At 47.3% G+C, this 16,941-nt stretch overlaps 1 protein-coding gene across 2 annotated transcripts in view; it reads right to left on the bottom strand.

Annotated features, from left to right (window-relative positions):
• FAM131B (family with sequence similarity 131 member B) overlaps positions 1-1,626 on the bottom strand; it is a 68,470-nt gene extending 66,844 nt beyond the window's left edge. For both annotated transcript variants that reach the window (XM_005281652.4, XM_065584996.1), the window contains exon 1: positions 1,253-1,626. In XM_005281652.4, coding sequence (XP_005281709.2) covers positions 1,253-1,280 — 28 coding nt within the window. In that variant the 5' untranslated portion in view covers positions 1,281-1,626. The remainder of the gene's footprint in view (positions 1-1,252) is intronic.
• Between the last annotated feature and the right edge of the window lie 15,315 nt (positions 1,627-16,941).

The following is a 16,941-nucleotide window of genomic DNA, read 5'->3' as shown; positions in this document are numbered from 1 at the left end:
CCAGGTGCCATCATGCTGGGAAAGAAGTATCCTAGAGGAAGTGTTTGGTGTTCTCTGATGTTGTGAGGTATTAGAGAGGACAGTACTTTCTTGCTGGATGTGGTGGGAGATGAAGGGTGGATGTGGGGTAGAATCTTTAGGTAAGGGTGTATGCTTGTTACTCTGAGGGTACATTGGTGACATAGTGAGAAGATGTTCCCAGGAGTGTTCTCTTGATGCGTAGAGGGAGGGGGAGGTGCTCAGCAGCAGGGGAAAGCTGGGTTTCTTATCCTCCGATCAGGCACAGGTGTCACAGGGAGAGGAACACATCTTTTGAAAAGTCTTCCCTCGGTGTGCTTTTTGGGGGAAGTGGTTCAATGCCTCCCACAGCGGTGGTGATTGGTTCTGCTCTCAGGGGGTTGTACAGGGTTTGTGTAGTTTGGGAAAGGTTTTAGGGTGGGAGGTACTGGTGAGCTGGATGAGGTGTGTGTGTGACATATATCCTTGGGGTGGTGTGTGAGAGTGTGGGCTGCAGAGGTGGATGGGTGGACAGTGTCCCAGGGGATGTGTGAGAGACAAGGTTGGTGAGATCGTATCTGTTAATAGATCCCCTTCTGTTGGTGAAAGAGACCAGCGTTTGAGCTACACAGAGCTTTTCTTCAGGTCATGTGAGATGTGTTATTCTGAGGCGATGTGCCCAAGCGTACGTTTAGTGAGGGGGGCCCTTGGCAGGATGGGGTTTGTCACAGAGGCTGCGAAGTGGGTGCACAACAGAAGGGGGTTTCCTTGGTATGTCTCTGTGCAGTGGGAGGGACTCTCTGGGTGTTGTTATTCTCCGATGAGGCGGGGTGGGGGGAGATGTGCAGCTCTCACTGCAGTGATATGGATAGTCCGATCATAACAATAACCCTCCCATTAGGAGAAGGAGAAGGTGCGGCTGGCCCCTGATTCAGGTCTCAGAGCCCTCCCCCCTCTCAGGAGCATGCCCGCACCTCGGGATCCCCTGAGCCGCACCGCGGGGGCTCGCCCTGCAGCAGGAAGAGCACGGTGCCCAGCAAAGAACAGGGAGCTGTAAAGCACCGTTCACACCCAATGGCTTTGAGACACTGGGGGCAGGGAGAGAGGGACCGGGGCAGAAAAGTCCTTTACCTGTCCACCCCCCTTCAGCCACGGAAGGATGGCTACATGCAAAGGGAAAGGCAGCCAGAGAGCTGAGCAGCAGCAGCAGCAGCTTCCTGGAGCCTACTTCCCACCACCCTCCCCGGCTCCTTACCTACAGTCCTGGATCCTATGCAGCCCATCACTCTAGCAGGTCCCCGCGGAGGAGGCAGCAGCCGCAGCAGTGAGGAGGATGGAAGTGGGAGAAGGTGTGTGTGTGTGTGGGGGGGAGCTCCAGTTATGGTGAATGTCCAGTGTGGCCCAGCCTGTGCCGGCGGAGGGGCATGGTCCGGGGTAAGCGCGCCTTACCCGCCGCGGAGAGACAGCCCGGAGGAGAGGCAGGGCAGGAGGCAGGAGATGCTCCGGTCCAGGCCCTCCGGCCAAGATGCTCTAACCAGCCACACCTCGCCTGCCACAGGGCTGCCTCCTCTCCCTCTGCTCCCTCTGCGTTCCTGTCTCTTTCCCTCGCTCCGCTCTCCCCCCGCGCTCGCTATTCCAGGCTTGGATGCTACAAGGATCTTCAGAGGAGGAGGAGGAGGAGGGCTGAGATTGGGTAAACAGCTCAGGTCCCGAGCGCGGGGCTGCCATTGGCTGATCCCGCGCCGCGGCTGCAGGAGGCAGGGAAGAGGGAGCAAGGAGCCCGCACGATGCCGAAAGCGCCGTCCGCACACACCCACCCGCTGGCAGCCGGGCTGGAGAGGCTGCCTGGCCCTGGGACCGCGGGGAAGGCGGGAAGCAGGCGAGGAGAGATGAGCGCTGGAAGGAGCAATTCGCGTTCTCAACAGAAGACAAAGGGAGCAATGGAGAGGGAGAACTCCCAGGGACGGGGCCATTTTGAGGCTGAGAGAGACAGACGGACCGAGGCAGCGACCGGGGGGGGGGGAGGGGGGGAAAGGGACGGGGACAGGTGCGTCTGGGAGCAGGGCAGCTGGCCGGAGAGGCCAAGCCGTCACCCACCAGGAGTAAATGTGGAGCGAGCCGTTACACTGAGAACATCCTGACAAGCTCAGTTCACCTGGGGCTAAGAGGCGCTGGAGGGAGGGAAGAGAGACAGAAGCCAAGGAGAGATGCGGAGCAGGGGGAGAGGAAAAGAGAGAGGCACTGAAGAGAAAGTGACACAGGGCGGGGGCAAGTGGCGTGAGGTCAGAACCCGGGCAATGCAGTGCCCTCCATACACACATAGTCACAAGCAGCACGCCAAGGGGAAGAGGGGGGCAGATAAACGATTGCTGGGAGAGGGCCAAGGCTCCCGCACCGTCCGCCCCCTGAGCGAGGGAGGGAGATGCGGCTTGTCACACGCTTCCATCTGTCCAGAGCATCCCATCTCCAAAGCTCATTTGCTAATCAAGCTGCAGCACTGTGAGGGCTGGGCCCAGACAACGCCGTGGAGCTGCACTGCACAGCCGTGGTATGAATCACCAACGGGGGCAGTGGGAGAGACGGGGAGGGTGTGCAAGGGAGACAGGAGGAAAGAGATGAGGTGAGAAGGCAGCAAAGGGGGGAGGGCAGAACAGGTGAGAAGGGCGGGGGTGGGGGAGATAGAAAAGAGGAAGGAGGAGGGCTGGAGAGAAAACTGAGAAAGAGAACAGCCAGAGGAAAGGGATGGTCAAGGAGGAAGGAAAGAGGACGATCATTCCGGGTGATTGATGGAGACTGGAGAGAGAGAACCAGAGAGCAGGAACAAGCAAGTGGATGGCATTGCAGCCTCAGGAAGCTGTCTCGGTAACTACACGTCTAAACTGGATCCAATTAAAAGAAAGACTCTCTGGTGGCCAGAGGCGGCAGCAGCAGCTGGATCCCATGGGGTGGGTCTGGTCACAGGTACTGTCTCTTAATTGAGCTACAGGTCCAGGAGCAGTTATTTCACATAGAGAAAGGACAATCCCAAGTACCCCTGGCCGTGCACTGCACTGCCTCACACAGTGCCCCTGATGCTCATGAACCAGGAGAGCTCACAACATTGGGCTTTTACAGTGTGGTTTTACTCTGAAAAGAGACTAAAATATTGGCTGCTTTATGCTCACAGACCTGTCCCCTGTGTTATCCAGAGTCCTAGCTGCTGGTCTTGAGTTACACTTTACTATATTCTACATCGGTTAGTTCAGCAGAGCCAACACTGCTCAGAGACGGGAACCGGTTCTTCTTGTGTATCAAGAGAATTGTTTACCAAGTTCTTCTAATCAGTTACTAGTTGAAGGCCAATGGAGCTGCACAGAAGTCACTGAGAAATGAATTTGGCCTGTAGAACCATTATTACCGGTCACAGTGGGTTAGAGGGAAAGGGCCCAATTTGACTCTCAGATCCCAGGCTGAGCCTGCAGGATTGGCAACTATGGAACATTCCCTCCTTCCCCAATGATTTTTTTAGACAGAATACATGTGTACCTGAAAATGAAATTTGGCCTCCTTCAGGAGTTTCCTTGCATACCCCATGAAACAGCATTTGTGCCCTACCTTAATCATGATAGAGGTGTTGCAGGCACAGCTAAGGTTGAATTTCAGTTTTGCACACTCTTTTCTGAGCCCATTTCTCCTTTCAGACTTCTCATGCTCTCTAATCCAAACTCTTTGTGGTTTATTTCTTCACACCTCAAATCTGACCTCTTTTCTCCCCCTCACTGGTGTCTTCTCTGGTTTTCTCTTTAAGTGATTTTAGAGTATGGGCTGATGAGGCCATTGAACCTCTGTGCTCCATCTTCTTATTCTCTATCCTTGCCTCCCTCAGTCTTAATTTATCATCTCACCCAACCCAATGCATGGCCATATTCTTGCTCTCATCATAAGTAACTTTCTCTTTCCCCTTTCGTATTTCATCTACAGTCTAACTTGTACCATTCTCTCCTTGCTTATGATAAAGCCTCTATCCTTCAACCTTCAGAGGATTATTTTCCTGCCTCACCACTATCTCAAATGTCTTGATACTACCAGGCCTATCCATCCTTATTTGTAATAATGATCTCTTATTTCCATCACTTCCAACAGTAACAGTTTTGTTATATACAACCCTGTCCCGTCCACTGCCCTTAACCTAATTAACTTCATCACAGAATCCATACTACTCTCTGTACCTGTATTTCTTCCTGATGGACTAATTAGTTATGGACCCTCACACACATAAATCTAAGTTTTAAAAATCATCTCTGCGGTCATTAAAAGTTCTGGAGATCTCATCATATACTCCGTGTTTCTCAAACTGTGGATTGGGCCCTAAATGTGGAGCATGGTGAGTCTTTAGGGACCTCATGATATATAACTGATTAAAATTTTAAAATGGGCAAACTTTCCGTTTTTCTAATAAGTTGAAAGCTAACAGATAATTCAACAGGACAGAAAATGGTTTCCATTACCAAGCAAGGATTTACCAACAGTTATATGCAGTGGCATCAGAAATACAACACTTAATCTAGCTGCATCTCAGACTGTAGCGTGATAACTGCTAGTAAATACTGACTTAAAATGGCTACCACTATATCTCTTGTTTTCTGGAAGACAAAGGCCAACCATAATTGCATAATGACTTTGTAAAGGAAAGAGGGATCCCTGCTTGTCAAGTTGATAGTCAAAATAAATGCGGAACATGGCCACAGGAACACCATTAGGGCTCTACTGACCTTCAGTGCTTTTAAGCCTAACCTGAGAGGAGTCTGCTAGGTTTGTAACCACAACTTCCACTTGTACACTCCCAGCACCATATCTGATTTTCATTGTGTGCTTTTTCCCCCTGCTTTTTTCTCATGTGAAAATCCTACGACTTTCTAACCTGATAAATCTGGATGTGCCTTGTTTTGTTTTGTTCCAGAAGAAAAATAAACCAGGGAAATTAAGATATAAGAACTTCAGTTAGTGTTATGTTAAGACTATGAATTTAAATAATCCCTCAACATTCAGGAAATACCAAAGTGAAGATTCAGCCAATAACCTTAAATCTTCCCCTCTCTACAAATGCAATACAATTTTTAATTAGATGATCATGTTATATTTCTCAAATAATACATTATACCATACAGTTTTTTCTACAGCTTTAGATACACAGGTAAGAGCTTTTTCACGTTTGAATATTTACATTAATTTAGAGACTTTTATATGATCAATTATTTTCTCAATAATCACAGAAGTTAGAGATGGAAAAAGCAAAATAGCTCATCAAGTTCATCGCACTACTAAAGCAGGATTAGAGGAATTTACAGATTAACAGATGTACTTTTTGCTTTGTAAACAAATACAATCAGAAAAGTTACTTATTTTAGTAACTCAAACTGGTTCTCAGTAAATTCATTTATAATGTAGTAATTGTGTGTATTTTAAAATATTTCTTGTATTATTATATCTTTTAAGCAGTATAGTTATTTTCATTCATCATAAAAGCTATCCTCAAACTTTCTTAATATGGTTAAAGTATTATTTGTAGGACTTGTTGAATATTTTTCTTCAAAGCTGTTTTTCAAAAAAAAATTCATGAAAAGAAAGTGCTTTCTCTGGAAAATTTCAAGTTTTTTTTAAAGTTCAACTTCTCTGCAGATAATTTCACCAATTTTTTTTTCATTTTCATCAGAACTGTCTAAGAAAAAAAAATACACTTTCTGACCAACTCTAAATATTTGCTCTAAGTATTGGAAGTACTCTTCAAAACCACTCTGAAGCTGTTTTTTCATATAAGCATGTATACACAAAATGTGTATTTGTACACCACTGATCTGAAAGTTAAACTGAAATATCTTGACAAGTATAAAAGTGCTCAGATACTACAATGATGGGAGGATATAAATACATAAAGAGACAGGAATACAGGCAGATACTGTACATAGATTTATAGATAGATACTGCAGAGTGAAGGACTGATGGGGCCCAATTCTCCGTTCTACTGCAGCATAATAAAGGAAATGTATAGTGGGCAGAACTGTCCCTTGGGGAATATCCTCTGTGTTGGGGGGTTCCTTGCTCGATGCAGAACTCTATGTCACTCTCTTCCCAGACCATGATATAGGAGGTGTGCTGGGTGTGGGAGGGAAAGGGCATAGCTAGAGCATGCTGAATTCTGGCTATCCTTGGCTGTTGCCACTGCCCAAAGAGGGCTTTTGCAGCAGAGTGTGAATTAGAACAGCTTCAGGTCTGCTCTAATTTATATACCAGCAGGGTCAGGAATGCAGGAAGTGCAAAGGTGGCATAAAGCCCCCTTGTCTCCTCCACTATTCCTGTACCTACCTGAGGAATAGAGCAACAGGGAATTGGGCTCTGAAGCTGTCGTTAGAATCATAGAATATTAGGGTTGGAAGAGACCTCAGGAGGTCATCGAGGCCAATCCCCTGCTCAAAGCAGGACTAACACCAATTAAATCATCCCAGCCAGGGCTTTGTCAAGCCGGGCCTTAAAAACCTCTAAGGATGGAGATTCCACCACCTCCCTAGGTAACCCATTCCAGTGCTTCCCCATCCTCCTAGTGAAATAGTGTTTCCTAATACCCAACCTAGACCTCCCCCACTGCAACTTGAGATCATTGCTTCTTGTTCTGTCATCTGCCACCACTGAGAACAGCCAAGCTCCATCCTCTTTGGAACCCCCCTTCAGGTAGTTGAAGGCTGCTATCAAATCCCTCCTCACTCTTCTCTTCTGCAGACTAAATAACCCCAGTTCCCTCAGCCTCTCCTTGTAAGTCATGTGCCCCAGCCCCCTAATCATTTCGTTGCCCTCCGCTGGATTCTCTCCAATTTGTCCACATTCCTTCTGTAGTGTGGGGACCAAAACTGGACACAATACTCCAGGTGTGGCCTCGCCGGTGCCGAATAGAGGGGAATAATCACTTCCATTGATCTGCTGGCAATGCTCCTACTAATACAGCCCAATATGCCATTGGCCTTCTTGGCAACAAGGGCAACAACTGCTGACTCATATCCAGCTTCTCATCCACTATAATCCCCAGGTCCTTTTCAGCACTCTGCTTAGCCAGTCAGTTCCCAGCCTGTAGTTGTGCATGGGATTCTTCCTTCCTAAGTGCAGGACTCTGCACTTGTCCTTGTTGAACCTCATCAGATTTATTTTGGCCCAATCCTCCAATTTGTCTAGGTCACTCTGGACCCTATCCCTACTCTTCAGTGTATCTACCTCTCCCCCCAGCTTAGGGTCATCTGCAAACTTGCTGAGGGTGCAATTCATCCCATCATCCAGATCATTAATAAAGATGTTGAACAAAACTGGCCCCAGGACTGACCCCGGGGCACTCCGCTTGATACCGGCTGCCAACTAGACATTGAGCCGTTGATCACTACCCGTTGAGCCCGACAATCTAGTCAGCATTCTATCCACCTTATAGTCCATTCATCCAATCCATACTTCTTTAACTTGCTGGCAAGAATACTGTGGGAGACCGTATCAAAAGCTTTGCTAAAGTCAATATATATCACATCCACCACTTTCCCCATATCCACAGAGCCAGTTATCTCATCATAGAAGGCAATCAGCTTGGTCAGGCATGACTTGCCCTTGGTGAATCCATGTTGACTGTTCTTGATCACCTTCCTCTCCTCCAAGTGCTTCAAAATGAATTCCTTGAGGACCTGCTCCATGATTTTGCCAGGGACTGAAGTGAGGCTGACCAGTCTGTAGTTCCCTGGGTTCGCTTTTTTAAATATGGGCACTATATTTGCCTTTTTCCAATCGTCGGGGACATCCCCCGATCACCATGAACTTTCAAAGATAATGGCCAATGCCTCTGCAATCACATCAGCCAACTCTCTCAGCACCCTTGGATGCATTAGATCTGGACCCATGGACTTGTGCATGGCCAGCTTTTCTAAATAGTCCTTAAATTGTTCTTTCACCACTGAGGGCTGCTCACCTCCTCCCCATACTGTGTTGCCCATTGCAGCAGTCTGGGAGCTGACCTTGTCTGTGAAGACTGAGGCAAAAAAACCATTGAGTACTTCAGCTTTTTCCACATAATCTGTCACTATGTTGCCTCCCCATTCAGTAAGGGTCCCACACTTTCCCTGACCACCTTCTTGTTGCTAACATACCTGTAGAAACCCTTCTTGTTACCCTTCACATCCCTTGCTAGCTGCAACTCCAGTTGTGCCTGGGCCTTCCTGATTACACCCCTGCATGCTCTAGCAATATTTTTTTATCTCCTCAGTAGTCATCTGTCCAAATTTCCACTTCTTGTAAGCTTCCTTTTTGAGTTTAAGTTCACCGAAGATTTCACTGTTAAGCCAAGCTGGTCGCCTACCATATTTGCTATTCTTTCTGTATGTTGGGATGGTTTGTTCCTGTACCCTCAATAAGGCTTCTTTAAAATGGACTCCTTTCCCCCTCATATTAGCCTCCTAGGAGATCCTGCCCATCAGTTCCCTAAGGGAGTCTAAATCTGCTTTTCTGAAGTTCAGGGTCTGTATTTTGCTACTCTCCTTTCTTCCTTTTGTCAGGATACTGACAACGTTAGATAGTGTTATACCACAGGTAAATACTGCAAACTGATAAAGTTTAAAAAAAAAAGATCAGACATGTTTCACATGATGTACATTTTTCAAACCATTGTTGAATCACATCTATTAAACTGTATTCTTCCAAATGTTCCATCAATCTATCCATAAATATCACCTCAAGATCTTTTCCTAATATAGATGTTAGATGTACAGAGCTGTAATTTTTCAGCCTCCTTCCTAGAACCTATCCTTGTAACAAATGGAGCTATAGTCACTGTTTCCCAGCAACCTGATGCCTATATACATTTATGTAATTAATTCATTTATTTAAATGTATACCAATTAGATCACAATAATTAAAGAGCTGCAGTCCTGTGCCCTCGGTGCCCTTAATGGCCACTTAAAAATACAAATATAAACCCAGCAGCGTGATCTCCCACTCTCAGCTAAAAATATCCAGCCAGAAAGATAATTTAAAATGTCACTATAACATCCACCCTAATCCTTGGCTTGGATGCAGCCTCTCACAGCCTTCACTGGAACCCCTGCCCAAAAGCCCCTAAAAAGACTTTCTAAGAAATAATTGTTCACCTCTTTGCTTCTTGATCTCCTCTTGATTACTACTTGCTGCTTTGTTCACTTTAATTTTATCTAAATTCTTGTGGCCAGATCACCTCCTCCCATGGAAAAACCTACAGGAGGAAGGTCCCCTTGCAGAGTTTCCTGAGTGGCATATATTCAGATCTGGGAGACTTACAGAGGGGTGGGAGTTGAGGCCTCCTAACCCCATGCAGGAAAAAGAGCCTCCAGATCTATGGAGGCAGGAACCCATTCTGCAAGGACTGTTGCTCCTCTGTGCAGTTCTGGTGGCCTTCTGCCATTGACAGTATAGCTTCTTCAGTAAGTGTCTGAATCCCCTGTGATTGCTTAATCACAGTCACGGAGGAGACACCACAGGAGTTAATGATACATCAAGCAGCATTAGCACCTGATAGGTTTTTTCTGTGGACTGGAAAGGGGATGGTGCTGCAGAATGCCTGATGCCATTCTCTACTCTTTCTTGTCTGGATAGGGTGACCAGATGTCCTGTTTTTAAAGGGACAGTCCCGTTTTTTTGGGACTTTTTCTTATATAGGCACCTATTACCCTCCATCCCCTGTCCCTTTTTTTCACAGTTGCTATCTGGTGTCCTATGTCTGGAGCTCCTTCTGTGCAGAGGTTACACAGAGAATATTTTGTGGGGACCCAGGGAATAGAGGAAAGCACTCTGAATGTAATATTGTACCTTCTTCTGCTTTGTAATGGGGATTCCCTCCCATGTTAAGTTCCCTCTGCTCAGGTAAGGAGCAGAGTCTATCTTAGGCTTGCTTAATACATTTTCAGTAATCTCAGTCTCTTCCAATTTGACCTCATTGGAACCCACAAACCTATCTGTCACAGGATACATTGTTAATTCTTCATTTCTCCCACATCCCATTAATAACACCATTGCTTCTCTCCCTTTTAGTCCTCTAATGTTATATGTGAACTGCAAGGCATTACCTATAAAGTTGACCGAGTGTTTCCATTATAAGTGTGAGGAGGCAGATTTAACTATAGCATTTCCTCTCTTCTGAGTACTTCACTTGTCTAAGTATCAGAGGGGTAGCTGTGTTAGTCTGGATCTGTAAAAAGCAAGAGAGAGTCCTGTGGCACCTTTAAGACTAACAGATGTATTGGAGCATAAGCTTTCGTGGGTGAATACCCACTTCGTCAGACGCATGTCTCTTGCTTTTCACTTGTCTAAAATACTTTTTTCATATGGACTATTCAAAGGATCTCCAGTTTTTATCTCAATATTTTTATCTATGCATACTTCATTTCCCCTTTGTTCTGATACCCTTTTCATTCCCTCTGTCTTTTTTATAACCCTCTGTAGCTGTAATGCAATCTTGAGCTCCCTCTAATTTTTAGATCTCACTTTTTACTCACAATTAATATTAACAATATATCTTTCACCCACACTGGCTTTAAAATTTGATGTTTAGTTTAACGTAGTAATACACACTCCTCCTGAACCAGCTCTGTGACTTCTGTAACCTTTAGCTAATTGTTGCCCGCAGTACTTCTTTTCTAAGAAACATTGTCAATATTTCTCTCTTCATTTGATCAAACTGGCCATTTACTAGGGTGACCATATGTCCTGTTTTGACTGGGACAGTCGCTTTTTTAAGCTCTGTACTGGCGATCCAACTTTTTTTTCCAAAAGGAGGTATTTGTCCCATTTGCTCTTGCTGACTTGATCAGTTGACAAGAGGAAACAGGACAAATGTCCATTTTTGTCAAAAAAGTGGGGTGCGGTGCAGACGGGGCGGGCGGTGATGCCAGCCCCCCACAAGTGGGAGGCAAGGCTGGGGGGAAAGCAGCGTTCCAGCATGCAGGGCCCCGCATGGTTCCAGCGAACCGAACAATAGCCTGGCACGGGGTGGCGGTGGGGAGGCAGGGTTCCAGCAACCAGCAACAGCATGTGCGGGGAGCCCTTGGGCAAGGGCTGGGGTTGTCCCATTTTCTCTTTGGGAAATATGGTCACCCTACCGTTTACTTATATATTTGTTTCCAAAACAGCTCCAATAGTTAAAATTTGGACCTTATTTCCAAAACTATCCTTTATAGTCATTTTATTTACCATGTCTTCAACATTCACTAACATCTCTAGATATCAGAGACAGTATAGTCTAGTGCAGGCCTGCACAACATGCGGCCCGCGGGGGGTGAGTAGGCAAGCAGCGGGTGAGGGAGGGGGGCTGAGGAGGCAAGCGGGCGGGCAGTAGCAGGGGGTGAGTAGGTAGGCGAGCAGTGGGGGGGCAGGTGAGCTGGCAGGGGGGGCTGAGGAGGCAAGCAGGCGGGCAGTGGCGGGGGGTGAGTAGGCGAGCCGCGGGGGGGGGGGAGGCGAGTGGGTGGGCAGTGGCGGGGGGGCAGGTGAGCAGGGCTGGCTGCAGGCACCAGCTTGCCAAGCAGGTGTTTGGGGCGGCCATTCTGGAGAGGGGCGGCACGTCCAGCTATTCGGCGGCAATTCGGCGGACGGTCCCTCACTCCCACTTGGAGCGAAGGACCTTCCGCCGAATTGCCGCCGCAGATCGCGATCACGGCTTTTATTTATTTATTTATTTATTTATTTATATTTGCGCCGCTTGGGGCGGCCTAAACCCTGGAGCCGGCCCTGCAGGTGAGCTGGCGGCGGGGGAGGGGAGCTGAGGAGGCGAGTGGTGAGTCGGTGGCTGACCTGTTCTACTGATCTGGTCTGGCTCCCATCCCTTCTCCAAGGGTTGCAGCTGTCTGGAAGTGCTTGCCTTCCAGGTCTTCCTCATTCACACCTCATTCATTCAACAGGGCAATTGATTACAGAGTGGGGGGAAGATCTTATTCTACTTCTAACAAAAAAACAGTTTTCTTTTACCTTAATTGTACTACCTTAGGGGCCCGCTATAACATATTACCAAGGTTCAACACTGCTGTTTCGGTGGGGCGGCGCTAGGGAAGGAGGGTTTGTTTCCGCGGGCAGGTGGCGCTGGGAGGGGTTGTTTCAGGGGGGCTGGGCGGCGCTGGGGCTATGTGTTTCAGCAGCACTGGGGGGGTTGTTTCTGCGGGGCGGGCGGCACTGGCGGGGGTGTTGTGTTTCACGGGGGCTGGGTGGTGCTGGGGGTGGATTTGGTGGCGCTGGGGGGGGGTTGGCAGGACCGGGGGGGGGGGGGGGGGCTTTCGACCCTCAGCTGTTTTCTTTGGAATAATATGGCCCTCGCTGCTTTACGAGTTGTGCAGGCCTGGTCTAGTGCATAAGGCAAGGAGATCAGTTTTGTCCTTGACTCTGCCATAGACTTCTCATGTGATCTTAGGCAAGTCCTCTAGACTAAAATTTTCAAAACTAGCCACTAATTTGGGGTGCTTCAATTTTGGGATGTCCAGTTTGGTGCACTTTGGGCCTGATTATGAGAGATGCTGATCATTCACATCTCCAATTTATTTTAGCTGGAGTTCTGAATTCTTATAAGTCCTGAAAATCAGACCCTAGGTGTCCAAAGTTGGGCACCCAAAAATGGAAGCACCCAAAATTAGTGGACAATAATGAAAATATGGTCTTAATCTTTCTATGGTTCAGCTTCCTACCTGCATGATAGGAATAATGATACTTGCCCATTTTTGTAAAACTCTTTGAGGTCTACAGATGATCACTAAGAATTATTATTATTAACTCTTATTTAGTTTCAAGTGCTTTTTTGCCATTCCTGTGACTGTACCTATTTTTAACTTTTTGTAACAATTTAGTAAAGGATTTTGTCAGAGATGACAAGCATGAAAATTATTATTTTTATAGTTTACTATAGTTGAGAACTAATGGTTTACTAATGCCACAAAACCTCGCAACTCAGTAATATTGGATGGGAACGCTAAAGCACCATCATTTTCCCTTTAACTGGGAGACTCCTTCTGCCTCAACTATGTTGTGACGGGTTGGACCCCCCCTTCCAGGGTCCTGCCTGATGCGCTGGGGTCCCACTGAGCCAGCCCATTCCACCAGCCTGGCCTCCCTCACTCTGTTCCTCTGTGCCAGGCCCTCAAGCCTTCTCCAGCACACACACACAGCTGCAAATGGACACAGTGACACTGAGATCAGCTCTGTGTGGGAGGAATCAGCTTGGGGATTGCCCAGCACTCAAGTGCACACCTCCTTTGGGATGCAAACCCAAAATTATACTGTCTTGTGCTGTATAGAGATCTATATAGCATAAGCTCATAAATTCTCCCCCTCCCTCAAAGTGAAGGAAGATATGCACAGCTCTTTGCCCCTCCCCCAGTTATGAATTGCACAAACTGGGTTTTAGAAAACAAAACAAGTTTATTAACTACAAAAGGTAAATTTTAAGTGACTATAAGGGATAGGAAACAGAACAAAGCAGATTACTGAGCAAATAAAACAAAACACTCAAACTAGATTGGCCACATTAAAGAAATTGGCTACAAATAGTAATTTCTGACCCTAATTGTTGTTTAAGCAGGTTGCATAGTTTCATGAAGGTAAACTGCACTACTTGCAGCTTAAATCTCCTGGACTCAGCCCCCTACCCCGCTCCCCAGCTTAGTTCCTTTGTTTCTTCAGGTGTTTTCAGCAGTCTTCCTCCTTGGGTGGGGAAGGCAGTGGCGAAGAGCCAAGATTAACTCACTCCCCAGCCTTAAATAGGATTTACATATGGCGGGAATCTTTTGTTTCCTAGCCCACCCCCTTCCAGTGGAAAAATAGAATCATAGAATCATAGACTATCAGCGTTGGAAGGGACCTCAGGAGGTCATCTACTCCAACCCCCTGCTCAAAGCAGGACCAATTCCCAACTAAATCATCCCAGCCAAGGCTTTGTGAAGCCGGGCCTTAAAAACCTCCAAGGAAGGAGATTCCACCACCTCCCTAGGTAACGCATTCCAGTGCTTCACCACCCTCCTAGTGAAATAGTGTTTCCTAATATCTAACCTAGACCTCCCCCACTGCAACTTGAGACCATTGCTCCTTGTTCTGTCATCTGCCACCACTGAGAACAGCCGAGTTCCATCCTCTTCAGGTAGTTGAAAGCAGCTATCAAATCCCCCCTCATTCTTCTCTTCTGGAGACTAAACAATCCCAATTCCCTCAGCCTCTCCTCATAAATCATGTGCTCCAGACCCCTAATCATTTTTGTTGCCCTCCGCTGGACTCTTTCCAATTTTTCCACATCCTTCTTGTAGTGTGGGGCCCAAAACTGGACACAGTATTCCAGATGAAGCCTCACCAATGTCGAATAAAGGGGAACAATCACATTCCTCGATCTGCTGGCAATGCCCCTACTTATACAGCCCAAAATGCCGTTAGCCTTCTTGGCAACAAGAGCACACTGTTGACTCATATCCACTGTGACCCCTAGGTCCTTTTCTCCAGAACTGCTACCTAGCCATTCGGTCCCTAGTCTGTAGCAGTGCATGGGATTCTTCCGTCCTAAGTGCAGGACTCTGCACTTGTCCTTGTTGAACCTCATCAGGTTTTTTCTGGCCCAATCCTCTAATTTGTCTAGGTCCCTCTGTATCTGATACCTACCCTCTAATGTATCTACCATGCCTCCCAGTTTAGTGTCATCTGCAAACTTGCTGAGAGTGCAGTCCACACCATCCTCCAGATCATTAATAAAGATATTAAACAAAACCGGCCCCAGGACTGACCCTTGGGGCACTCCGCTTGAAACGAGCTGCCAACTAGACATGGAGCCATTCATCACTACTCGTTGAGCCTGACGATCTAGCCAGCTTTCTATCCATCTTACAGTCCGTTCATCCAGCCCATACGTCTGTAACTTGGTGGCAAGAATACTGTGGGAGACCGTATCAAAAGCTTTGTTAAAGTCAAGGAATTACACATCCACTGCTTTCCCCTCATCCACAGAGCCAGTTATCTCATCATAGAAGGCAATTAGGTTAGTCAGACACGACTTGCCCTTGGTGAAGCCATGCTGACTGTTCCTGACCACTTTCCTCTCCTCTAAGTGTTTCATAATTGATTCCTTGAGGACCTGCTCCATGATTTTTCCAGGGACTGAGGTGAGGCTGACTGGCCTGTAGTTCCCCGGATCCTCCTTCTTCCCTTTTTAAAAGATGGGCACTACATTAGCCTTTTTCCAGTCATCCGTGACCTCCCACGATCGCCATGAGTTTTCAAAAATAATGGCCAATGGCTCTGCAGCACATCCAGCCCCATGGACTTGTGCATGTCCAGTTTTTCTAAATAGTCCCGAACCACTTCTTTCTCCACAGAGGGCTGGTCACCTTCTCCCCATACTGTGCTGCCCAGTGCAGCAGTCTGGGAGCTGACCTTGTTCGTCAAGACAGAGGCAAAAAAATCATTGAGTACATTAGCTTTTTCCACATCCTCGGTCACTAGGTTGCCTCTCTCATTCAGTAAGGGGCCCACATTTTCCTTGACTTTCTTCTTGTTGCATACCTGAAGAAACCCTTCTTGTTACTCTTAACATCTCTTGCTAGCTGCAACTCCAAGTGTGATTTGGCCTTCCTGATTTCACTCCTGCATGCCAGAGCAATATTTTTATACTCCTCCCTGGTCATTTGTCCAATCTTCCACTTCTTGCAAGCTTCTTTTTTGCGTTTAAGATCAGCTAGGATTTCACTGTTTAGCTAAGCTAGTCGCCTGCCATATTTACTATTCTTTCTACACATCGGGATGGTTTGTTCCTGCAACCGCAATAAGGATTCTTTAAAATACAGCCAGCTCTCCTGGAATCCTTTGCCCTTCATGTTATTCTTCCAGGGGATCCTGCCCATCTGTTCCCTGAGGGAGTCAAAGTCTGCTTTTCTGAAGTCCAGGGTCTGTATTCTGCTGCTCTCCTTTCTTCCTTGTGTCAGGATCGTGAACTTGACTATCTCATGGTCACTACCTCCTAGGTTCCCATCCACTTTTGCTTCCCCTACTAATTCTTCCCTGTTTGTGAGCAGCAGGTCAAGAAAAGCTCTGCCCCTAGTTGGTTCCTCCAGCACTTGCACCAGGAAATTGTCCCCTACACTTTCCAAAAACTTCCTGGATTGCCTGTGCACCGCTGTATTGCTCTCCCAGCAGATATCAGGGTGATTAAAGTCTCCCATGAGAACCAGGGCCTGCGATCTAGCAACTTCTGCTAGTTGCCAGAAGAAAGCCTCGTCCACCTCATCCCCCTGGTCTGGTGGTCTATAGCAGACTCCCACCACGACATCACCCTTGTTGCTCACACTTCTCAACTTTATCCAGAACTCTCAGGTTTTTCTGCAGTTTCATACCGGAGCTCTGAGCAGTCATACTCCTCTTTTACATACAATGCAACTCCCCCACCTTTTCTGCCCTGCCTGTCCTTCCTGAACAGTTTATATCCATCCATGACAGTACTCCAGTCATGTGAGTTATCCCACCAAGTCTCTGTTATTCCAATCACATCATAGTTCCCTGACTGTGCCAGGACTTCCAGTTCTCCCTGCTTGTTTCCCAGGCTTCTTGCATTTGTGTATAGGCACTTAAGATAACTCATCGATCGCCCCTCTTTCTCAGCATGAGACAGGAGTCCTCCCCTCTTGCACTCTCCTGCTCATGCTTCCTCCCAGTAACCCATTTCCCCACTTACCTCAGGGCTTTGGTTTCCTTCCCCCGGTGAACCTAGTTTAAAGCCCTCCTCACTAGGCTAGCCAGCCTGCTTGCGAAGATGCTCTTCCCTCTCTTCGTTAGGTGGAGCCCATCTCTGCCTAGCACTCCTCCTTCTTGGAACACCATCCCATGGTCGAAGAATCCAAAGCCTTCTCTCCGACACCACCTGCGTAGCCATTCGTCGACTTCCACGATTCGACGGTCTCTACC

This window comes from Chrysemys picta, chromosome 1, assembly GCF_011386835.1.
Source record: "Chrysemys picta bellii isolate R12L10 chromosome 1, ASM1138683v2, whole genome shotgun sequence".
NCBI classification, from domain to species: domain Eukaryota; kingdom Metazoa; phylum Chordata; order Testudines; family Emydidae; genus Chrysemys; species Chrysemys picta.
The sequence above is the reverse complement of the archived record's forward strand: the minus strand, read 5'-3'. Positions and strand labels throughout refer to the sequence as shown.